This window comes from Lathamus discolor, chromosome 6, assembly GCF_037157495.1.
Source record: "Lathamus discolor isolate bLatDis1 chromosome 6, bLatDis1.hap1, whole genome shotgun sequence".
NCBI lineage: Eukaryota > Metazoa > Chordata > Aves > Psittaciformes > Psittacidae > Lathamus > Lathamus discolor.
The window spans coordinates 84,033,854-84,058,802 of NC_088889.1; the positions used below are offsets into that span (position 1 = coordinate 84,033,854).

Below are 24,949 nucleotides of genomic sequence, written 5' to 3' on the forward strand. Positions count from 1 at the left end.
TTATGAAAGCAGAGCCCAGCCTTAGAGTTTTTTATTGCATAATATGTACAGTTAAGGTTAAAGTACAGTACAGCCAGAGCCAAGCACTGGCACAGGTAGCCAAGGGGAAGTTACACTGCACAAGAGTCAAGTAGTTCTGTGGAAAGCCGAGGATGTTTTTGGTATTTTTAAAGCATAAAAATGGTGTATATAAAGTACTCAAAATTAGCCAACAGTAACAACCCATTGGAGATCACCCATTTCACCAAAATATGAATTTTACATGTCCTCTAGTTCAGCAGGTGTGGATCCCCCTTCCCCTAAAGCAGTGAGGAGGGAGCCGTAAAGGGTTTGTGAGTAACATGCCATACTTTTCTCATGTAGGGTTACTGCTTCCCCATACCTGAATCAGGGCAGACCTCCAGGTGATACAGATCCAAGTGTTAAGGAAACAGTGACAGTACAGTTAACCTGATGGCAGAAACAGCAGCTTTTCTGCCTTTTTTGGGTTTTCCCCTCCTTTTTGAACAGCACTGACAAACACCACAACACTGAGGAGAAACTACTTCAGTCCCCCCCGATTTCTATCCTAGATAGGCCTGTCCTTTTCCATATGACAAAACCTTTTTAAAAATACAACTGTAATGGGAACTCCATTTGAGCCACATGGGAAAGATGCAAGACTAGATAACACAGGTGCCATCTGCAACTAGTTTACTGGTTCCCTACTGGCACACATGGGTGTAATTACTAGCTACACATGTGGCTTGACAGAAGGGTCAGATTCCCATTTTTAAATAATCCTCAAAATGCAATACATGTTTTAGAGAAACTCCCACAAAACAAAGTCTTAATACTGCAGCTGAAGGACAGCTATCCACAAGCTCAGCAGGGTACAACATAAGGCAAACTGCAACAGCAGCAGTTGAACCAACACTGAGAAATGTCAACATTCTTTGTCTATGGTTTGGTGTATCACAGCAACTCAGGCAGACAGTTGATCCCAACAACCTTCAATAAGGAAAAGGATGTCACCTTTTGTTGTGCCTTCCCCCTTTTAATCTCTTAACCTTTGTTTTCTTAGGACTTTGAAGCAGTTTTAAAGAACATACTTCATGGTCTTTGCTTTTCAGAATTTCAGTATATATAGATTATTATTAGGGAGTGGAGAAGGGGAGGAAGAACAAGAGCATGGTCCCCTGTTTTCAGCAGGATGTGTTCTGGCAGAGTTGTGTCCATCCTCCCACCCCCCAGGCAGCATGGAATCATCTACAGAAGCTGACACTGGTAGCAAGAGACAAAACAATGTGATAAGTTTTCACCTGGCCCGTCTCCTTCAAGGACTTGGAGTTTGTGGTATGTAAGATTAAAAGCTATCCCACTACATCAATACTACTCCTAAAGTTAAATAGCTAAATTGCAACTTTCTATCTTACCAAATACACATAAAAATGTACTTTGCAGACATTCCACCAAAGAACAGTAGGTCCCAAATGACGTATATCATCAATTCACAGTATCTTGCCTTCAGACAAAGTGCCCTACATAAGAAACCATACCTAAAAAGCCACGCAAACTTTACATCAAATCCTTTCTTAATAGGAAGACATTTATACTAATTGGGGGAGAGCTTACTGCATGTGAAAACATGGTACTAGCTTAAACCAAGCACAGTTGAGGCTGCTGTGCCAGCTTTCCACCTCCCTGCCAAAGCAAGCTCAGCTAGACTGCTACCTTCATTCTCAGTAACTGAGGAGAGGCTGCCCAGGACACTGGTCATGGGCTTTGGTTTTACTTATTTTCCATGGAGATATAGTTACAGGGCTAGATCATCAGTGTAAACCAAAGGAAAGCTTTAGTTTGGCTCTTTGTGAGAATACAGATTTCTTAGCTCTGTTGCTTTTTTAAGTGGACTAAGGAAACTAGTCGGTTAACTGCTCTGGCCGGAGATTAAGTGTAGTATGAAGTAGTAGTGTAGTATTAAGCTATGATGTTTGCTTGCTTTACAACCACTAGTTTGTGTGACAGTGCTAAACAACATTTAACCTATTGCTACGTAGGTATAGGGAGACTAGCTGTTAACTAACTAGATTGTTAACTACAGGCCTACAAACCAATTCAAAACATTCATTTTGAGTGCTCAAGAAATACATTGTATAAGGGGCCTTCTGACATCAGTATAAAGGTTTTCCCCTTCTTGACTGATAGATCAGTCGTCAATAGAAAACACATCATCAGCATGTCCAATGTTACGGCTGAGAGGAGAGGGACTTGTACTTAGCTCTGTGTTCATCTATTTCTTCCTTTGTTTTTTTGATACAGCTAAAAATTTCCTTGAAGAGTGCTTTATATTCAGGAAGAGCATTTGTGGGAGAGTCACTTAACTCCACATTTGTGAATTCTTGGTTGCTAGTTGGAAGATCATACTGGGTATTCCCCACAGTTAGGTCTTTGGAATACTGCTTCGGTGTTTGTACAGCCTTGTTTTTCAAAGAATCTTCAGCCATTTGACACCTCTTCAAAAGTTCCTCATACTTCACTTTCAGAGCATTGTACTGAGCATCAACTTCATTAAGTACAGAGACTCCTCGCTGTTTCACAGCTTCAGCTCTTCTAATACATGTTTCTTCGTGGTCCCTTAGAATGTCTCCCCCTGCAGCACTGCTCAGGAAGGTTTCACTGCTGCTCCGTTTCAGTGCCTTCTTCTCAAACTCTGATACAATCAGAAGCCCATCATCTGCTGGGTTCTGACCAAGCTCCCTTTCTAAAGGCTCCTTGAATGAAATGAAAAAGGATTCTGGCACCAATTTCTCTGTTTTATGTAATGTGTTTTCAGACTGAAGTATTTGTCGCATTTCAGCTACTTCCACTTCCAACTCCTCTGCACGAGCCCGATACAAGTCTATATCGGCAAGCCTCTGTTCAAGGTCACAATTTTCTTTTACCATAAGACTATATTCCTCTTCCATTGTTACCCTCTTCTCTTTTTCTAGGTTCAGTTGGGCTTGCAGAACTGTAACTGCCTTTTTTAAGTTCTCATTTTCTTCTTCTAGAGGACTCAGCTGACTATCCATCGAAGTAATCTTTTCTGCAAACACATGGTCATAAACAAAATACCTGCAGAAACAAAATAAGCATTATCAAATGTAGGAAGTACAGCTGACCACACCTCCTAAAGACCTCCAGTCCTGGGTAACTAATGACAGATTTAAACTAATCTGATTTTAACAGATTTTTAACGAGGTGCTAACACACCTCAAAGTACATATAGTAGTGATTTTACTAACCTGTCTGTCCATTTAATCATCAGAGCAGAGTTTGTGAATACTGATATGCCATCAAATCAAGCCTTCCATCTTAAGCAGAATGGCAGCTTAGGAACAGTTTCGGGTTACAGACAACCTTACTGAATAATTAGACCAGTAATTTAAGTTTATTTAAACATTGCCTCCATGTCACACAGTACTCAGACACTCAGATTTTTTTTTCCACAGCACTTACACTGTTGATTGCGGAAACAAGCATTAAATTTGACAAGGCAATTCTGTAGCCTGGTACTTCCACAAGCCTTGGGCAATTTGAAGGAATCCACTTAATTAAATTATCAAGAAATAACTTGCTTTTGGATGTATGGATTTATTCTACAGCCCTACCTCCACGTTGTGCTTAAGCCCAGACACAAAAGCCTATGGAGCCTCCATAGGCTTTTGTGTCTATGGAAGTCCTTCACTTGTGAAATTACCTTTCATTTCGTAAGTAAACTTTCTAGGACTGAAGCTAGTCTGAGCTTTCACCCCAGGTGGTTGTCCTGATGGGCAGACTAATGCCATTCAACTGGGGAAAACTGCTCTAAATTAAAAAAGCAGCCTAGAGCTCCAGGCACCATTTTACCAGCCTAAGCATCATTTTTACCAGTTTAAATTCAAGTAGGCTCTTGCAGGAATCTTGCTTTCCTTGACAAGAAAATATCCACAGACATCCAAGGAAAAGGTAAGTTACAGAAAATATTTTGCATGTAGAATGTTTGTTTTTCAGATTATCTGCCTGGTTTTGACTAAAAAAAAAAAAAAAAAATCAGGGTGCAAATTGCCGTAAACTTTCTGGGCTGCAATTTGATATGGTTGGAGACTTTGGGAGAGAACCCTTCAAGGCAGTTCCTTTCATACAAATACTAATGTAGTCGAGAAGTATGCCAGAAGAAGTGGCACCACCACATAGTGCAGGACTGTGCAGGTGCTTTGATAAGTTGTGAACATCAGAGGTTTTTCTGCTAGCTTGTTTCACCTCTGTGCTTGTCTTAGTTTTTAGAGCTTTGCATAAAATAATTTCAGTATTATCTTTGCTGTGCAAGGTAAAAAGTCTTACTGGCGAAGATCATACAGCTCCTTCAAACATGAGAAACTATGCATTGATCTTGGCTGGTCAGATCTCTCATGGTTCATCCGGCCTCGCCCAGGCTTTTTGAGTTCTTCTACTTGTCGTTGCAGGTCATCTATGTGCGTTTGCAGGTATTCAATAGTCTCTGTCAAACTAAAAGGTGAAAAACATTTGAGTGTTTAATCAAGTAGATGTGAACTTCCCATCCCCTTATAGTGTGTTTTCTTCTCTGAAGGCTGTTCTTTGGCCCTGAAAGACCTTTAAAAAACACTATCCTTCCAATTTAACAGTACTGTAGAACACCACTAGACAGAGCTGGCCACCCAATAACTACACAAAAATACACTTGGAGTGCTTTTTTCACATTATCTAGGAAGGATCTAGTAAAAGTTTACCTTAATATCTTTTGTTGAGAAGCTCTACTGTCTGCAACTAGTTTTTGGTTAGTGTCTTCCAGCTCTCTTGCTGTCACATCCAGCTGCTCATAGACTTTGGCATGCTGATCATTCATCTGACGCAAGAGCTCCACTTGCTTTGTGAGGTACTGCAAGACAGTATTGCTGTTATTAGTTTACACTTGAAACACAGAGATAGAACTACTATTCTGTAATTCTATTCATATTCATAGCGAAACTTCTAAGTTTCAGAAATGTAGATTCCAGTGGTTGCTTTGATAAAGGTGTAGCTTCAAAGAGCTAACAGTAACTCAGTTTGCCTTTGTCATGGAGATCAACCCCAGTGGATCAACCAGCCTTTTATCCCAAAGAGCTGGGTTTGGTTGTGCCAGCTGTGTTTAGACTTGCTGTAGCTAGGCTTTGGCGTGGAGCCTTCTGGACTGGGTTTGTCCATACTGCAGTATTCACTGATATAGCCTTGAATCCAGACTTCAACATAGCCCTTAACTATCCTTAGTCCTTCCAGAAGTTGCAGTGAGCTCCAACAGAAATTTCCTAACAGTGTTAACCCAACAATTTTCTTAGCATTACATCTGAAATATTGGGTACCACCATCCATAATTAAATTTCTTTTCAGCTAACCTATGTTTTTCCAGTCTGAAGCAGCATTAGGTTCAGCAGAAGAGAATTTAGGTTGTGGTCACACTTAAGACGGTATATGGGCTACTATGCATCAGGAAGTATAATCAAATTACTGAATTCAATCTTTAATTACTCACAGGGAACTATTCCAGTTACTGTAATCCCAAACAAAGGTCTCCTGCCTTCTAAAAAAATAAAACTCCACATTAAGTACTCATTTTAATCCTCTTTAGTTTTACAATGAGCAACATAGACTTAAGTTACTTGAGTAATGTCAGAAAGCTTGGAATTCTCAGTCCAAGAGCAATTAACTATCACTTAAAGCTTTTAATACAAATGTCTTAGATTGTCCCACCCAGGATAGGACTGACCCAGTTCTAAACATCTACACAAGAATTTGCATGATGCAAACATGAACAAAAAACCCTAACCCTGTAAATCTGAAGTACTTTGTTCTTATATAGATTTCTTGCAATATATTCTGTATTACTACATGCTACCTACCGAAAAGTAAACTTCAAGTAGGAGCATCCAGACTTGTAGGCAGAATTGCTTCTCTTTATATACACCTGTACATACTCAAAACTTCTAATATTTGACTTAACCTGTTACCTCATTAGAAGATTGACGAGTTTACATTTTAGGCAATTTAAGAACAGATAATAAGTTAATCTAGGACTAGTAACTGCTACATACAGACTTCCAGAAGATCAACATGATAGCAGTTGGCTAGATCCTTTTGTAGCCTGCGTGCACATGACCAAGGATTTACACAAAAATAGTACATGGATTAGCAGCAGAATCTCCATGTGACCCATTTCAGATTAACTTTCCCTACTGATTGTTCTCAGAAGGCACTGGAGATCTTCAGACTTTCTTCATCAATACAAGCATGGCTGAGTACAGAAGCCTTTGGTGGCTTTGGTGCCAGAATTGATTTTACTACTTTTTACAATGGGCTTTTCCAGAAGTTTTATCTTACTAGAAGCGAAGCACCATTTTCTCCACCTTGTGTCTCCAATATCTTCAGTGTTGGTGTCAAGTTGGCTTGGTATAATGAGGCCACAAGAACAAAGTATAGATGTGGTGATCAATACTTTAGAAGTTCACATTCATTCCACCTCCCCTGCAACTAAGCACCTAGCATGAAGCAGCAGTTGAGGCTTTGTTCTACCATATGATAAAAGGAGTGTCAGCATTTCTGAAGTCTGAGTGCTGAGAACAGATTGAGACAGGAATGAAGTTGCCCTTTCAATCCAGCATTTATTAAATCTACTGTGATTAGTTAGTGGTACGTGTGTCAGTACAGAGGTGAGATATAATGACCCAAGGCTGTAAAATGTTGTGTTTAATATATCAGATGTAATCTTAAGCATTTCAAAGCCTTTGACCCTTCCTTTTCAGTGCAGACAAGTACTGTATTTCACAATGATTTCTTAGACAGTTCTAGACTTTGCTACCCATAAATTGTGAATTAATGGGGGGGGGGAAACCCCAAAGATTAACGTGGACACACTGCACTGAAAAAGCACATAAAAAAGTGCAGCAGAGTCGCTACAGAACAGAAGAAAGATCACCTTTAGGTTACAGAGACAAGCACTTGCAAGTAAGGAAAAATCAAGCATAGAGACTGGTTATGCCGCTCGCACATGTATCCTGAGCAGTGGGGTAAGCTATGTTCCCACAGAAGACAGAACGCTAGGTATGAAAATAACTGACTGAACTGCTTTTACCAGCTAAAGCATACTGCACCTTGCATATGTTCACTTTATCCCCATTTGTTTTGGTGCATTCCTGTAGCAATCCCTTGTGCAAGTAATCTGATATATTCAGTTCCTCCATCTTGAGGTTCTCTCTGGTTATTTCAAGAAAGGTGTTCATTTTGCTTTTTCTTTTGCAACACACCAACTACAGACCACTGCTGGAAGGACACTTCTGACCACTTCCTGGTGCTGAAGCTCTCTTACATAGTCAGTAACCCACCAAAACACCTGAAGCAAACTTGCTTAAACCAACAGGATATTTTATCCTTAATGACACTGGGCTATTTCTATAAATGAACACAGCTTAGCAATAATAGATTTTCTGTATTTCATGAGCTACACTCAATGAGCCAAGTTAGTTATCTGTCACAAAGTTATGCTGTTACTTCAAAAGGTGTGTTGTAACTGTGTTAAACACTTCCTTAAACACGGCTGTTCCTCCAGGTGTTGAACCTTAAGGAGAACAGTGTTTGCATAACACCTTGAAGTGTTTGTCCTCTCTAGATCTTAAGAATAAATCTTTCTATAAAAACCATTCATGACAATGAGTTATTTTAAGTCTCTGCATAAGTAAATACATTTTCTGTAATACTGTGGCACTAACACAAATAGCAGCCATTCCAACCACTGTATTACAGAATTAATAGCATAACAAAGATGACGTTTGGCACATAATAAAGAGCCGAAGAATGAGGTACAAACCAGAAGTATCTTAGGAAAAAAAAAAAAAACACAAAAAAAACCACAGACCCACTACAACCTGCCCCCAGATATTGTGCATCACCTAATAAAAACACTGCATTTGGGTTAACATAACTAAAGACACCTATATATGTATAAGTACTAAGCTCGGGATTCTTGAGGTTACCTATTACCAAATTATAAGTGTTTTAAGTTGAAGTTGCAGCTGTACAAAACCCACACCCCATCTTAACTGCACATGTACTGCTTGCACAAAGGGACTTGGATTTGTAAAAATCCAGTGCATACCAGTCACGGCCTGTTCCCTGGGATTCGTACCAGAACCAAACTGAAACACTGACTGCATTTCCAATATGCTGTCACTCAAGGTACTGAATATTTAATAATTTAATTAGAGACCATGAATTGCTCTGTAATAGATGGGGGAAAAACTCATTATGCTGATAAATGCTGGGTCTGCATGAACACAGCCAATGTAAAAAAGCTAATTGCCAAAAATGGCCAGGTTTTTTCCACCAAGTAACACAAAGATGAGTGGTTTTGAAAAGGTAGTAATGAAATTTTCCCCCTCTGGAAAACACAGAAAAATACAAAATAGATCTATTATGTCCTGTATTTAGATACTATTTCAGTGTTTGGTTTTGTAGTTGTTTTGTTGGGTTTGTTTTGCAGGGGTAGCGATGAGAGGTGTGGGTTTCGTTTTTTTAAATTGAAATAAGCTGGCTCCATCTATCACAGCTCTGTTTAGCAGAAGTACCTATCCTCAAACTTTACTTAAGTCTCTCTCCTGTACTTACCAGCTTTTTACATCTAAGTGCTGTAACCATTAATATTTTCATATACTAATTTAAATTATTTATCATCATATAATTTAATGGCATTTTACTTGGAAAGATAAGCAAAGTTTATCAACAGAATAACTGAAGTAACTTTTCTGTACAAAAAGAAAAATGCTAGTCACTTGTTACTAAAACAAGCCAAATTCAGCATGAGGTTTAAAGACACAAAGCTTCTGGTAATCAGAAAACAGGTACAACTATGACCAACTATCACCTAGCTGTGATTTGAAAGCACAGGTTCTCAAATTCTGAAAGTAGCTGAAGTGGTTAAAGGTTGTTCAGTATTTGTTCTTAAAAGTATCCATCAGATGTCAAGAAAGTCAGATCCAAACTTATGTGCTATTGTGTTGCAGGTCTAGATGCTTTAACACTTGGATCCCTTAATATTTACCTCAATCTCCTGCAGTTGTTCTTGATTTGTGGCATACATTTGCTGTAAAGATTCTTCTAGTTCAGTGTTACGGTCCAGGAGTGTCTTACCAAGCTCAGCAGCAAGGTGAAGATCTAAACAAAGAAATCATGTGTGCATGTAAGTTATAGAGCCAATAACCATCTAATTTTAAAGCATTTTAATAAAATACATGTAGTGGTTTTTTATTGCTGTTATAACTGCTCCATGTTATTTACAGTATTCAAAAAGAAAGTTAGCTTAAGTGGAACATTCATATACCATCTATAATACAAGTCTAAGTCAGTCCTAAAACCTAGAAGATACTCTGATTTCATTAAGCTTTCTTAGTTCCTCCCTTGGTCCTTCTTCCACAGGTCAGACATATGAAGCCTTCTTCACTTCCCCCTATCTGCCTAGTGCAGCACCAGCATCTCTACCCAAGGTGTCCGTTAATTAACTACACCATGTCTGTAGCACTCGTATTTTAGAAGACTAAACATAAAAGACCCTGTAAATGTTTGTCAGGCCAGACCCAGGCCACAACTGTCTGCACTCTTGCTTACTTTGCTGTTTTCCACCTTTACCCCTTCACCGAGTTGTTCAGATCATATAGGAACAAAGTGCTAAATCAAAGTTTCAGATGCTTCTTATCATGAAATATTAATATCAAAAGACAAACTGATAAATAAATGTAGCTATTCTGCTTTTCAAGTTCATAAACCTAGGAGACAAGAATTGTTTCGTGTGCTCCAAAACATTCATTTTACATGTCAGTTGTTCTCCAGCACTTAATCCGAATTTCACTTCAGTCATTTCCAGGGTGCAGTGACTATGGTTGTTTCAAATTAAGAAGTAAGTCATCTGAACACTCAGTTCCTTTCTAGAGGGAAGCTTGATATTTGTTCAACAGCATCAGTAGTGCTAGATATCCTACATTATTACCTACATGTGTAGAAACACATGTAATTTAAAAGCCAACATAATGCGACAGAAATAAATCTTGGTGATACTGCTAAAATTGTAATGACTCTGTGCAGGGTATTACATGTTAAGAATCCAATAGATTTCTAAAAATCTCTAAATTTTCCACATCCTTCTGATCACCAGGTTGTCTACTGCATGAGTACAAAACAATCTGGGTAGTTTTCACATAGAACTAGCATCACTAATGGGAAAGAAACAGAAGAAACTTCAAGAAAAACTTAAGGTTCACTTCAAGAAGACTTAATATACAAGAGATGTACACTACATCATCAGTAGTTGCAGCTAGATGAGAAAACAAATTCCATTTTCACTTGATTTAGGTGCCCTTGTTTTAACATGTTATTTTCCTGCCTTTTTAATTTATCTTATCAACTAGACATTGTAATAGATAGAACACTGTTGCAAAATTGTTTTGTGCTAAGCTTCAGTTTGGCAGCCTGGCCAAAATGATTACTCTATCTACGTATGTAAGCCAAAGACCAAATTCAGACTTACAAGGACAAGTGAGTAGGAGCATTTGTCTATTAAGTTGTAGATGTCCAATTCTGGCCAAACAACAGCTCTGGTATTCTCTACACATTCTTTACAGCTACAGTGCATTGTTTCCCACCTTAAGGTCAGATTCTTAGAATAAATACCACCAAAAAAAAAAAAACCCCACCAAAAAAAAACCATTTAAAACAAATCGCACTGCTTGGGAGTTCTTCACAGTTTCCAAAGTTTATGACTAGGAGCCACATGGCATACTGATCTATACTTAGGAGTTTATTCTCACATAGCTTTTTCATTATAACATCACTTGTTAAGGAACACAGCCTATTCCACAGCTGGAGTTCAAAGTATTTGGATAAGGAAATCTCAAGGCATCCTGCTTAAACTTTTCTCATTTTTAAACAGAGATTGTGCATTGTTTAACCATGGGCAGCATAACTCCCAGTAAAACACCAAGCTGTTTGTTCTATCACATTACAGAATAATGCAGTCTTCAAATCCAGTGAATCTATCACCCTATATGAAATGAAGTACCAATTCATGAGTGTTCATACTACACAAATCTTTACTAGGAGGCACAATCTTTAAAGCTGGTCGACAATACTGGCATCATTCTAGGCAAGGACTAAACAGTCCATTCTTTTATTTTAATAGAGAAGAATAAGAGCTTTAGAGAGGGTTTAGGATTATGGTAAAGATCTAATGCATATGGAATTACTTGCTGCCATTTCCCTTCCCAAAGTGAAAGTTTTGTTTGATGTTTAAGTATATTCAGGAGTTGATGGTTTCATTCTTAAATGCCCCCTCATCTACTAAATCAAGTAGCACACACCACACAATACTTTAAATACAATATGAATAATGGAATTCGTGACATTGTATTTACACACCCATTCTGTTCATTAGAATGGGAGAAGCACAAATCAGTTACTATGGGAGAAGCATGCTATTTTGTAATTAAGGCAATTTGTTTCTGAGTGGGAGAATACAAAAGGAAGAGCTCAGGAACATGCAATGAAACCCTAACTCCTACCCCTAGAGAAAGCAAGAACTGAAACAATTTTGCCTCTTCTAAAAATAAACACTTCCTTTGTGTTCATTTGTCTACATTGTTAAGTACCTATAAGCCCTATAACAAGCAAATTTTAAGAGGGAGATGTGCAATATATATGTTCTCCAGCTACAGAAGGAGAACAGTTAATTTACATTTCTCAGAGTTACTGTACAATAGTAGAAGCACACTGCATTTGCTGTTGTAAATTTACATAAAGGAACAGCTAAGTTCCACCACAGGCACACATTTTTCCTTTTCACCAAGAAAGGTTTTTAATAATGCAAACTGCATACGTGCAGATCTTCAGATTTTCATTTTAGTAAATGTGATCAGTTGTACTCGCGTTTAAAAGCTCCTTCAGAAATCTCTAAACCAAAAACAAGATTTCAGAGATAGGTCTGTGATGTTAAACAGTCTTCACTTACCAGCATTTTGCCACCATCTCTTCTGACAGTGTTACTGTAATTGAGAAAAAGATAAAGGAGTACCAAAATCCTACTCTTCTACTTTTTCATAACCCACCTGACAAAAAGATTCAGAGAATTTTTCAGTCTAAAATTAAGCCTGTTCTTTTCAACAGCAAAGTGTAGGATATACGAGAGTGGTTGAAGTTTACCTAACTGTAAAATTAAACCCTTAGTTTTTCTACTTGCTTCCTATTTCCTACTCCATGTTTAGTCTACCCTCAGTTCTGTTAAACAGCTTAACAGCAAGATGCAAAAAGAGCAGTTATATCAAACAATTCTTTTTCAAAAATCAGCATACTGCAGCAAAACATGGATGTTGCAGAAGGATGACTGTTCCCTTCCTTGAAAGAATTCCGTGAGCATTCTGTTCTCATGAACAGCATGCCAGAAAAGCCCACCTCCATTGTCGAGGCAAAAGTTTTTGGTGCATACAAAGACCATCAAAGTTTTTCCAACAAGGACTACAAGCTTGTTTCAAGACGCTTCCTAGTGTTTTACAACCTAGGTTTTCTCATAAACCTGCTCCTTGGGTTTTTAATGTGCACTGATTGTTTGGGTTATGACAAGTTTCAAAAGACCTTGATAAGCAGTCTTACTACCCTGTTTACATACATTGGTATTGCTTAGTCTTTGGAAAAGCTGTCTTTTAGACTTAAGGAATAAAGTACAATAGAATGTTTAAAAACCCCATTCCTCTAAGGAATTTATTCTTTGCATTTCAATTTGTCCATCAGTTTATTTTCCTCCTTTCCCTCTTGGTAAGTCACTTCTGTTTAGGCTTATAAAAAGATAATCCCCAGAAAAAGATTGGTCAAATGTTGAAAGAACATTAACCAACCCTCAAAATGCACTAACGTCATAAATGGAATACTGTTTCTTAAAAGCTCACACCAGAGAACAAACTGATTATTTCACTCATTTTAATTAAAAGATTAATTTAAAGAAACATCGGTAAGCCAAGAAATCTGTTGCTATTACTTTGTGAAATCTCCTAGGTCTTCTGCCCCATAAACACTGACATAATAAAAACATTGCTAAATCAGGTCTTCAAACTTTCAACTCCCTTCCCTTTGACAGCAAATGATGGTTTCAAGATCCAATTTAAATTGATTGATTTGTATTGTAGAACCACGAAAACATCTATTTCGAGCAAAGAGTTCCTAAATAGAGCTCTTAGACGTTAGCTATTTTATAGTCAAAGCATACAATTAGAGACCTACTCCAGCCTCAAAAACAAGTTTCTGCTGTCAGATGCCTGATCCCAGTGTGAAAACTGCTTAGCTTAGGAAGAGCTTTCAGAAGTGTCTTTCTACATTGTTTATAATGTAGTAGCACCTAACAATCCCAAGAATTAACGTACTTCAATGTAAAACCCAAGAGCATAAGGCTGGAGCAGGTTCACAGGAAGCAAGTTCACAGCTTTGAGCTGGCCTTTTAAAAAGAACACGGGATGAGCAGCAGAAAGTAGAACTATGTAAATACCAGTCTGAAATGCCACTCAGCTCTTAAGGAAATGGCACATTCTTTCCATATCATGTCTGTAGGAGAGTTTTAGTGCAATTATACTTGGTGTATTCCTTATCTGCGAAACGAGAATAGCATTTACCTGCGGCATGTGGCGTTTTAAAACCTATTGACAGAATGACATACGGGACCTACATACCTGTAATTCTGATGCACAGTGAAGTTATTCGTATATTTTAAGAAAACCTAGAAAGTTTTCAGTAATGGACCTGCCACTAACCGAGCACAGCCACCTTTACAGCTTCATCTCCTCGGAACCCTTACAAAAAGGGCTCGACAGGGCGCAGTATCGCAGCCCAGCCCGATGCTTCCAGCGCCCGCTATTCCGAGCGCTGCCCTGGACAGCTGCTTTACCTCCTGCCCAAGGTGCAACTTTCCGGAGAGCCGCTCCCCTCCCCGCCGTGCGGGCGGAGGGGGGCCCGGGCACGGTTCTACTGCAGCAGCCCCTCCCGTCAAACAAAGACGGCCGCGATCTCCACCGGCATCAGCGGCCCCTCCGCCTGCGCGCCCACGACGGTAGGGCACGCGGCCGCGAGCGGAGCCCGGGCTCTCGGCGGCCACAGCCTCGGGCCGACACAAGCACCGCTCCCGCCCCGCGACCCTCGCCAGCGGCTTCGCCCCCCGAGCGCCCTTCCCGGCGCCGCGCCCGGTGCCCCCCGTGCTCCGCGCTGCCGTTGTGTCGGCTCCTGCGCCCTCCTCGCCGCTCTCTTCCCCACACGCCCTCCTCCTCGCCGCCCCCCGCGGCAGCCCCCTACGGCTCCTTCCCTCCCCACACGCCCCCCTCGCCGCAGCCCTGCTCGCACCCGCCGGCCGCTCCCACTCGCCGGTCCCGGCTCACCTTGCTGCAAGTCCTGCTGGTCGTACCAGGGCTCATCCTCGCGGATCTCGAATTCCTCCACCAGGCTATCGGCCAGCATCGCGGCCGCAGCGATCGCGCCGGCGAGTTTCCCCGCGCCGAGCGGCGGCGGGGCAGGGCAAGCCGGCTGCCGCTCCTCTCCTTAAAAGCCGCCTCCGGCCATTGCCGAGCGTTTCCGGACTTTGCCGAACCTCTCCCCCTTCTGGTCGGGCTGCGCCAGGCTGCCGGCGGCAACGTGGCAAGCTACAACCGCCCGCCCACCGTCCCCCCGCGATTCAAACACAACACCCTCACCTCCTCCGCGGGGAGCCAATGGGAAGCCGGCCGCCGGACAGATCGAAAGGAGCCTCTACCAATCACAAAGCGAAGTCGTATCAACCTGCCAATGAGAATGAAGGGAGGGTCGGTCAGGACTAATTACGCCCCGCCCCGGCAGCCGGCTGCGCTGCCTCCCGTCGGTGGAGGTGGGTTAGTGGCGGGGAAGTGGGCGGTGGTTGCTGGGCGCTGAAGGGTTAATGGCGGCAGGCGGTTGCCGTGCGGTGTGCCGGTGGGTCCGCGCTGGAGCGGAGCTGGCACAGCCCAGGGCTGGGCAGCGCGGGCAGGCGTGGGGCAGTTGTGGCTCCTGGTCGCCCCGTGTCAGGAGCCCCCGGGGAGCGCTGAGGAAGAGCGTGTGAGGAGGGGCTCGGCCCGCGCCGCGGATACCTTAGCGGCGTCACGCCCAGGTGCGGGCCGCGGTCCCGCCACCTCCCCGGGGAGCCTCGGCGCCCGAGCGCGGCAGGGGAGGGCAGAGCCGAGTGTGGCCCCGCTGGGGCGTGCAGCTGCGGAGCTGCTGTCGCGGCTGGAAACGGCCGTCTCCATCCCCGCGGCGTGCTCGGGCCGTCACCGCTCGCTCCCGCTTCTTTCCCTCAGAGGGGGGAGGAGCCGTGTCCCGTATCTGTGGAGCTGCTGAGGGAAAGCTGGGTTGATTTGACCAGGTTTAACAGATGAGCATCTCCAAGCTTCCAGCCCTCCAAGTTTCTGGAGCCCCGTGCCTGCCAGGAGCCGCCGCTGGGCAGCCACAGCACCGCGGGCTGGGAGGGTGGCGGCACCGAGCAGCTTCTCCTCCCCTCCTGCTCCAAGTGCTTTGTGTTTGCGTCCGCCCTCTGCTTCAGCAGCATTTCCCCTCGCTATTACTGCTCGGGACTAGGAAAGCCTTTATTCTTAGTTCTGCCTTAATGTGGCTCAAGTCATGCTAGAAAGATGAGGAAGATACTTGTGTCCGACCAGTTTGTCGGCACTGTGGGCACTGTGCTGCAGTGTGGGATCCAGCCCAGCAGACCATGATGTTAGCTAGTGTGCTTCAGCCAAAATCTGCTATTGCTTGGGAACCCACTTTTCTTTAGGCCCATGCTCTAGTTTCTTCTAGCGATTGTCATCTAGCCCTGGGAGAAACGCAAGTAATGTCATGCAGTGTCTCACTGGTTTAAACAGCCTGTTCTTTTGGCTCAGCTGTACTAACACGGTTGTAACCACTAGACTGATCTGCCTTCTGTGAGTCACAAAATGTCAACACCTGTGCTCTAACCTACTCAATGTAGAGGCTGACAATTAAGAAGAGAGAGAGGGTAGTCATGTGTGATTTCATTGTTGTACCATTAAAGAGTGCATCTTTGGGGAAGGAAGTGTGGTACCTCAACTTCTAATTGAACTTATTTCATACACAAGTTACAGGGCCAGCTGTACCAATTAGTGTAGAGAGTTGTGTCAGATCCTGCGTATTACAGTTAGTCATAACACCAGAGACCTGTTTGTGCATTGTTAAAAGGCTTTTATTGAAGAAATTTCAAATTTCTTTTTACTTTCAAATATTCTGAAGCTCAGGGGATTTATTTCTTTTTATGTGTGTGTAGGAAGGAATTGAGTCAAACATGATTTGAGAAATTACTGTTAGTTTCCTGGCAGTGTTTTAATGTGAAGCACTTTATTGGTGCTCCTGGAACTGGAGGAAAAGGAGAGCTCCCAGTTCTCCATTTGAAGACCTAAGCAAGGATCTCCAAGGAGAAATAGAGATGAAAAGTCTACCTTTCCAAAATCACTTAAACATTAAGTACATTTGTGGAGGCTTGAACATGCATGCCTTAAAATACCTAAGTGACACTTGGTCAGTAACACACTTACTGTAACGACTTTCACAGTTAGTAGCATCAAACTTACTTTAAAATATAAACATTTCAAATGGGCATCTTTTCAACAGCTTTATCTTCACTATAGGTTTCTCAGTAAAAGTTTACAAAACCAAACTTGCTACAAATAAAAGCAAAATTTCATCACTTGAAAATGGCATTTTCTCTACAGCTTGAAAATAAACATTACAATCATCCTCAAGTGCCTAAAAATTCAGTTATATTCTTACAAATAAATTGGCTTTAGAAATGCTTTGGATCAAGTTGTCAGCTTGATTTTTGGTTTGTTTGTGTTTTTTTTTACCTGTAGTGTGAAGTTATCTCCTCTGTGCATCTTGTTTCATGTTAGAGTACCTTAAACATACATGCAAAGATGCATCCACATTATATTCATTCTTCAAGTGTTCATTTTCTGCATCAGGGGTGGAAAACCTGATGTTCCGTCACGCGCCAGAATAGACACGTGTTCAGTCCCTACCTGACTTGTGGCTTTTGCCTGGCCCTTGCCTGGCAATTAGGATTTTACCATCTTCCCTTGCAGCAGCCTGACTTCATCCACTTTGTAAGCCACAGGAATGCTGGAAACAGCCTTGGTTTTCATTTCCTGTTTCTTCCATGGTCATTTTCGTGAGGTGTTTGGGGAGTTGGTTATAGATCTGCTTATTGAGCTGAACAAGCAGATATTCAAAGTAGGTGTTTTGATGGATATTTGAAAATTTCATTTAGGATAAACTTGTTAACATGCAGAGGAGCAAAGTGTGGGGTATTGACAAAAAGTAGATTGTAAAGCTCTGGAGTTAGAGTGTGTAGTAAGGCCTCAGTTTGAACCTGAAATATCTCTAAATTAATGACAGACAGCTTCCTTCAAACAAGTGCACAAATGAATAAAACCTCAGTTAAAACCAGATACCTGGGAGAAATATTTTTGTATCGGGCTTATAGAATCAAATGTGGTCAATGGCTACCTTTACGTAATCATTACTGAGCTTTAAAAGGTAGAGGTTTCTTGGAACTAGCTATTTTCATGGAATAGTTTATTCCAAATATGCTTAAGTGAATTGCTAGATAGATGGAAAAGGTTAGCATCTTAAAAAATTGTTGGCTGAAGATTTGCTTGATATATTAAAGAACTCTATATTCTTGGGCTGAATCTTTGTTATTTGGACAGGCTTAAAATGCTATACATGCGTTACTTGCTAGATTTTATTTACATGCAAAACAAATCAAAATGTTTAAACTCTTAAAAGTTTGTGGTTTATGGTTTCCATTCATATCTCATTAATTTATTAGGTTAAAGTTGTTTCCATAGTTTGTTAAAAATTAACATTTGAAAATACAAGGACAAAATTTGCTATTTGTTTTGAAAGAAATACTCATCTAAGTGCATGCTGTATTTGACATTCATAGCAGTGGAATACATAAGGGGATGAATTGAGCCACTTCATTCCTACACAGTCCATCATTTTAAAACTATACAGCTAGCAGGACAGATCTAAAATGTATACAATTATTTGAACTCTACACCAAGATTAGTGTCAGCAGTAGTAGATTTTTCTATTGAGTCTGTGCACCAGTTAGGAAGGGATTCTTTTACATTTTTGTCTACTTGTCCCATTGAGTTTTAGGCACTGGTTATACTTAGAAATATTACTGACTTCTTAGTATTTCCATCTATTCAGTTTTGGGCTCAGTATCTTATAACTCAGCAAAGTGTTTCTCATTTAAAAAAAAAAAAGGAAATAAGAATGGGGAAATTTCCCCCTAAGAATCCATTTCCATGTGTCTGAAAAAGCAAATTTCCCATGTCATTTAATTTGGAAAATTATACTATCAACTGTTGTAATTCTTTTTTGTAACTTGAGGAAGAAGAGAATTGTTCTTGCAGACGATGAAGTTTGTTTTGGGAATTCATCCTAATGCACTGGCGTATTCCATGACTACATTAGGTGCTGGAATGATGAACAGTATCTTTAACTTCTACTATGTTAAGCTTTTCCTAAACCGATACAAGATTTCAGAAGCAGCATTTCATCAAGCACAGGTACGGTACAATGGAGTATTCTGATTACCATGTTGTGCTTTGTGACTGTGTTACCACAACACAGTAAGACTGGGTTTTTTAACTTACAAACTAACTTTTGGATGCAGAGCAAATAGTTATACAGTAAATTAATTTTACATTTAGTTAATCCATAAGTAAGTGAAGGTACATGTAAAGTGCATCGTTTACAGTCTTTAGACTAAGACTCTCCAGACTTTAACTGATGAAAAGATTTTTGCCTTTGATAACTTGAAGTAATTTTGTAAACTAATCTTGTACCTCAGCTTCATCAATGTGTGTGACATCAGTGCTTTCCTACGGACTGTTTAAGTACTTGAATACTGCCTTTACTCTGCAAGTCATTATCCGTGTGAGCAACTCTTATCGTAAATGGTCTCCTGAAAGTAATGGGCCAGCTCATGTTTTGAATTACTTACTGTGAGAGTAATATTTGGGCTTTGCAAGATGAAAGCTGAAATAAATAAGCTTTTGAAAGAGTGAAGTCTTCGAGACAGGAGTTTATTTCACGTGTAGTTGGGCACCTGCCTACTTTTTCATCTTGTTTTTCAAAATTACTATAAATCTAAATACACTTAAGAATTATTTCTGGAGACTGTTTTGACCTGAGCTTTCATCTTTATTCTTTCAACAGAGATTTATTTTAAATAAATGTGGTATGTATTGCTTTTGTATTTGAATAACCTTTGCAGAAAAATCACACTAATAATAAATTCTGTTGTGTTTCTTGCTTGTTTGTGCCAGGTTGTATTTATGATATGGAATGCCATTAATGATCCTCTTTTTGGGTATATTCAAGATAACTCCACATTCACATGCTGCTCAAGACGCCAGTTCTCAATCTTATATGGAGCTCCTTTATATGCATTAGCCTTTTTGCTTCCTTGGTTTCCTTGGAAACATTATGAAGAAGGGGACTGGCAAAGTGGTCTTCATCTCATCATTGCGTTATGTGCTTTTGATGGTTTGCTGACGTTTGTGCTTCTAGCGCAGTGTGCACTCTTTGCAGAGATTTCAACACGACATGAAAGTAGGCTTCAGCTTATTAAATACAACCAAGTAGCAACATTACTTGGCTCAACAAGTATTCTCTTTTGTGGTCTCATATCAGATAATATGGAAAATTTTGCCTATTTTCAGGCTTTCACTGTTTTGGTTGCAGCATTAGCAACTGCCTGTATGTGTTACACAGGCAAATACAGTACTAGTCAGTATGAGCAGAGAGAAATCCGTATGGAGAATGCTAATCTGGAAAATGGTGATGGAACTCTCTCCTGGTCTTCAGTAATTTCATTGACCAAACAGATAATGACAGAGAAAAACTTCCTACTTTTTGTAGCGATGAACTTCTTCCAAGTCTTCCACATAGCCTTCTGCAACAATTTTATGATGATCTTTGCAGATAATCTTATTCCTAAGGATGTCCTCTCTTCCTCATTAAGAAGCATCATGTATGGAGCAGGCTTTATTTGTCCTCAGGTAGGCAGTTGCACTTTTTTTATTCCAGAATATGAAAACATGGTGTTTTGCTAGTTTTCATTAGTTTAAGGTATCCATTTACACTGTGTTGGAAACATGCTGTCTAATAAACCATTATTAAATTATTAATAAACCATAAACCATTGGCCATACCAAGAGACAAATCTAGGTCACCAATGCTCTAAAAGAAGAAAGTTTCTGTATGTACAGGCTACCTAAATGTAAGGGTAGGGTAATGAGAACAGGCAGTTAGGCTGGTAGAGTATATGTTTACAAGAATGTAAGATTTAAGTATGCAAGGAGTGAATGTTTTTGATCCCACAGGGTTTATAATACCCAAGTATAAAGGAATGAAAAACACTGTCAAGATAAAAAGCTTCTAAAAACAAAATCTCTAGAATTCTGGATTCTTTTCTCTTTCTTTTTGATTTTTAATACAGGATGAAAAAATAATCTCTTCTTCGGGAAGTTTCTGAGATAAACTGCACAAAACACCAGAAAAAATTATTAGGTATTGAAAGCATTGTTGAAATATGTGGTATCTCAGTCATGAGAACCAAACAAAACTCCGAACAGCTGCTCTTGGAGAATAATACATTCCCATTTATTTTGTTGTTTTCTGTCTTAGTCAGCTATATTTACTTGGTAGAGAGAGACACACTTTCAAAACTTCAGTCAGGGATGGGGGCAGGAGTAATGAACTGGAAAAGAAAAAAGAACCCTAACAAGTAATGTGTGAGATCAAGAAAAGCAGCAAAAGTAAGTCCCTCAGAATGTAAACTTACTTGTCTGAAGTGGAGCAAAAAATTTTCCTGTTCATTCCCTTCTTACTTCTTTCACTGCATCTTTTAAAACTTTCAGTTTCAGAGCTGAGTACCTGACTTTTCTCATAGGTGTCATGGTGCTCAGAATTTCTGACAATCGGGCTGTTACATTTGTTAAATGATAGTGGGTTTCAGTAAGTAATATGTAAAAGAAGATGTGTGCAAATGCAACTGGAATTCACAGCTCAACTTCATTACTGTTTTAGCTTTTGCATATATAACATACAAATCCTAAACATATCTTCTTTGTTCCATAACTCCTAAATACCTGGAATTTCAACTTTTATCCTTACCACAGGTTTGGGTCTTTTTTTCTTTTTTTTTTTTTCCTGCAACTCAAACAACTAGCTGATGAACTTTGGAAATAAATCAGAAGCTACAGATATTGGGAAAGCTTAAATATTTTTACACTCAATATATAGCAATCACTTTTGTTGATAAAATCAGTGTGACAGTGTGAAACCAACCATCTTTCAGAAAACACATCTCTCTCTGCTCCCCAGAGACTCTTGTCTAGGTCACTGAACGATAGAGTGTTTGCTATGACCTTATTTTCCTCAAGTTTTGTCCCTTTGAGCTCAAGATATAAGGGAATTCTCTTGTGGCAACATCCTGAACTTCTCTTACTGGAAAAGCACCCAGCCCTTATAAACTAAAGCCCCTTCTTAAGAATTTGTGCTACAGTGGCCTGTACTTCTGCCTCTGGTTCCTTTTAGTAGTGGTTGTGGAGAATAAAACCTGCCTACAATGAAACTTGGTTGCTGAAACACAGGCAAACAATCTAAATTTGCATCATTAAGTTAATTTGCTTTGAAATATGCAGTCTTGGAAAAATGCAGGTATTAAGGAATTTTCAAGTCAGAAGTACTTCCTGAGACAGGGTTATTTCTCAATTACAGGGAGACAAGGTCATGGTTTTTACAATAAACAGGCATTAAATAATCCTGTACCATTTCTAGTGTAGGCACTTTTCTGTAAAATGCCTGAAAACAGCCAGGGGGGGAGGATGTTTAAGTTTCTTAAAACCAGATTTTTTTTCTTATACCAACTTTCCAGGTTTTTTTTTTTACCTCCCTGATCATCGGTTTAAGTAGAAAACTTGAACTTCTTTATAATAGTATTTGCCACAGTAATCTTTGACTGTAGCATCCTGGTTTTATTCATTATGTTAAAGTGTTTAAATGTGTGAACAAATGTACAAAGAGAATTCTTTCCTGTTCTTCATTTTAATATTACACTATTCATCTCTGTAACACAGAGGGAGGAGAAAATGTGTATCTTTATAGCCTGTGAGTATTTTTTATGATAGTGATGAGGACCACATGCATATAGATGGTCACATAGGCTCGTATAATAAAAAGAACATAATGCATTACAAAATGTCCTATTTAAAGTGTAAAGTGAGGAACAATAGAGAAGAGCTTACTCTTTGTTTATACTATAATCAGCACTTAATACCATTTTCATGAGGATAGCCATCACTAGCTTCTCGCGTGGATTACTGCTTGCTATGATTGGCAGAATTAAGCCGTAGCCATATATGCTGTCCACTGGCATCTGCCTTTCTCTACTTGCTAGTAAAGTCCCTAACTTGCTTACATCAGCTGTCTTGGTGAGCTTGCTTTATCAGCCTAAAAGTTGTGCTTAATTTCTAGAAATGCCAGTGAAAGTAGTAATGTTGATGAGAAAAACAATTACTGAAAATATTTCTGACCAGCAGTTAAAATGGCAAATGCCTGGTTTACAATTAATATTACTGCAAATTTAACTGTTTAAGGGATATCAGGCATAAAGATCATGAGCATTAAATAATAGTTAGGCAATGTGGGAAACAGTATCTTCCTCAGGATATTGTAGTTCTCAGCTGGCTGGTTTTGAGTGAAAAATGCTTCTTACCTGGTAGATGTAGCACAGAATGAGCCAGTAGATAGTTCTCATTTTCAGTTCCTAGTTTTTACTTGGATTGAACTTTTCACAAAGGGTTGTTTTGTGCTTTGGTTTGGTTTGTTTGTTTTTTTTTCCTTAATGGTTAGTAATAAATTACATCTGGTCTGTGCTTTATAGCTCTTCTAATGCTGAGATACTGTACTCTATCTTTTAATCATATGTGTGTATATATTATCTTTTCAGTGCCTTGTTCTTCTCAGTCATGCTTCACTGAAGAAGTTTGGTTATTACAGAATCATCTTGTTTTCCTTCTACTTTGAAGGAGTAGCTGCTGCTGTCATGTTTATTCTAGGGTCAGAACACTATTATCTGTTGGCATTTTATCTTATGACAAACATGTAAGTAAATACACTTCCCTTTTCATAGATACAGCTTAAATAATTCTAACAGAGTGGACACTTGCTTTTAATAGCATGAAGATTTGCTTTTACGGTTTTCTTTCTGTTCTGTTTCTCTTGTTAAAAATGTTGAAACTCCAGTTACAATTTTTTCATCTTTCATTTTATTCTGCTTCAGCTTTTAATTTCTGCTAAAAAAAAAAAAAAAAAAAAGCCTGAAGTATGAACAGTGATTAAGGTTTGCAGCCCCATGCTTCCAGCCACTTACCTGCTATAACATGAGATTCAAGGGAAGCAGAATCTCTACTCATCCACGTAGACAGAGGAGATCTCAGCAGAGAAACTCCTATTGTAAAATAAAGACCTGTTTGTATCAGAATATTGTTACAGTGGTTTATTTTTTAATTTTCTATTTTAATGCTTTCTTTCTACATGTTCTTTCCTACCATCCTTTTCCTCATCTTCTTTTTTCTTCTTTTCTCTGTTTTCATTCTCATTTTGAGTATTTCAGTCATGGGCTACTGTTAACACTGAATGGTTTCAACAATAAATTGAATTTCATTACCCGCATACTCTAAATGGTGAAGATATATGTTGATTTCCCCAGGAAAAAAACCCAAAACTCTAAGGTACCTAAAGACTCTATGTTTAAAGTGCTAATTGTTCAAAGCCTTTTCTAAATAAAAGCTAATCACACCCAAAATGTACTAAGATGTAGGAATCTCAATATTTGAGTTTATGGTTTCTCTTCACAGTTTAAGAGTTGCTTTTGTGTGTGTGTGTTTAAAGGCATATATGTACACACATATGCATATATGAATACAATGTAAGTAAATATATAGGAATGCATATAAAATCTTGTTCTAATTCTCCCACTTGGAAGTTTGTCTTCCATATAGTCTTTCCAGTAATGCTCATGTCCTTTTCAGATTTCAAGAAGAAATTTTCAGTCACTCTTTCCTCTCAGGTGCTTCTCTTCTCCATGTCATTTTAAATGACATTTACTGATAACCTCAAGTAAATATTTATGACCTTTTGCACCAGCATCTGGGAAGAAAAAGAAAAAAACCCTCTGCCTCTTAGGTTTGCATATTGCTTTGTAATTCTCAGTTAAGAACAGATCTAATAATGCTTTCAGAACTGCTGTTTAAACAGATAAATCACCTAGTTTTAAAGAAAGTCTCTGTGTTTGTGGAAAGGTCAGTATTGGGGTATGTCTGTTAGAATGTCAGTTACAATTTCATTATGAAAGTGTATATAAGAACTGTGATCATCTTAAATATTTTGTCCTTTTTAGGGTAATTGTGCAAGCTTCATTTAGTTTGTTCAATTTGCCTTTGGCAGATATTGTTGATGCAGATTTAATAAAGCACAAGCGGAGGTATGTCCGTCAGAACTATTTTTCTGTAAATATGCTATCTCCTTGCCATGTTGCTCTTTCATAAGTTAGATCATGTCAAAGTAAAGACAGTAAATGGTCTTGGGTCCTTGACACAGAACTAGTTTTTGTACGAGCAACTTAGCATAAATAAAGATATGAACTTTATTCAGGTTTCCTGCAGTTAATTCAGTAGAGTCATTGCAACAGATTATTAAGTAATTTCTAGTTTTAATTATACACAGTATAAGCCAAGTCCTTAATTTTTTTGTTTCTATTTTTGTTAGCTTCAATTGA

General features: G+C 39.4%; 2 protein-coding genes across 8 annotated transcripts in view; one reads left to right on the forward strand and one right to left on the reverse strand.

The window, feature by feature from the left end:
• On the reverse strand, positions 1-14,722 carry CDR2 (cerebellar degeneration related protein 2). The gene is made up of 5 exons (XM_065684332.1): positions 14,448-14,722; positions 9,089-9,201; positions 4,752-4,900; positions 4,345-4,509; positions 1-3,096 (listed from the first exon to the last, which is right to left on the reverse strand). Exons 1-5 carry the CDS (start codon positions 14,524-14,526, stop codon positions 2,229-2,231), a joined length of 1,374 nt encoding a protein of 457 aa, XP_065540404.1. The 5' UTR covers positions 14,527-14,722; the 3' UTR covers positions 1-2,228.
• The window catches only part of LOC136016706 (transmembrane protein 180-like), a 21,995-nt gene continuing 11,525 nt past the window's right edge, over positions 14,480-24,949 (forward strand). For 4 of the 7 annotated variants that reach the window (XM_065684328.1, XM_065684325.1, XM_065684326.1 and 1 more), the window contains exons 1-5: positions 14,480-14,929; positions 18,490-18,668; positions 19,431-20,165; positions 23,120-23,274; positions 24,572-24,655. In XM_065684328.1, coding sequence (XP_065540400.1) covers positions 14,851-14,929; positions 18,490-18,668; positions 19,431-20,165; positions 23,120-23,274; positions 24,572-24,655 — 1,232 coding nt within the window. In that variant the 5' untranslated portion in view covers positions 14,480-14,850. Of the gene's footprint in view, positions 14,930-18,489; positions 18,669-19,430; positions 20,166-23,119; positions 23,275-23,785; positions 24,656-24,949 lie in introns of those variants that run through there. The other 3 variants (XR_010613674.1, XM_065684327.1, XM_065684331.1) reach the window with 3 other exon arrangements.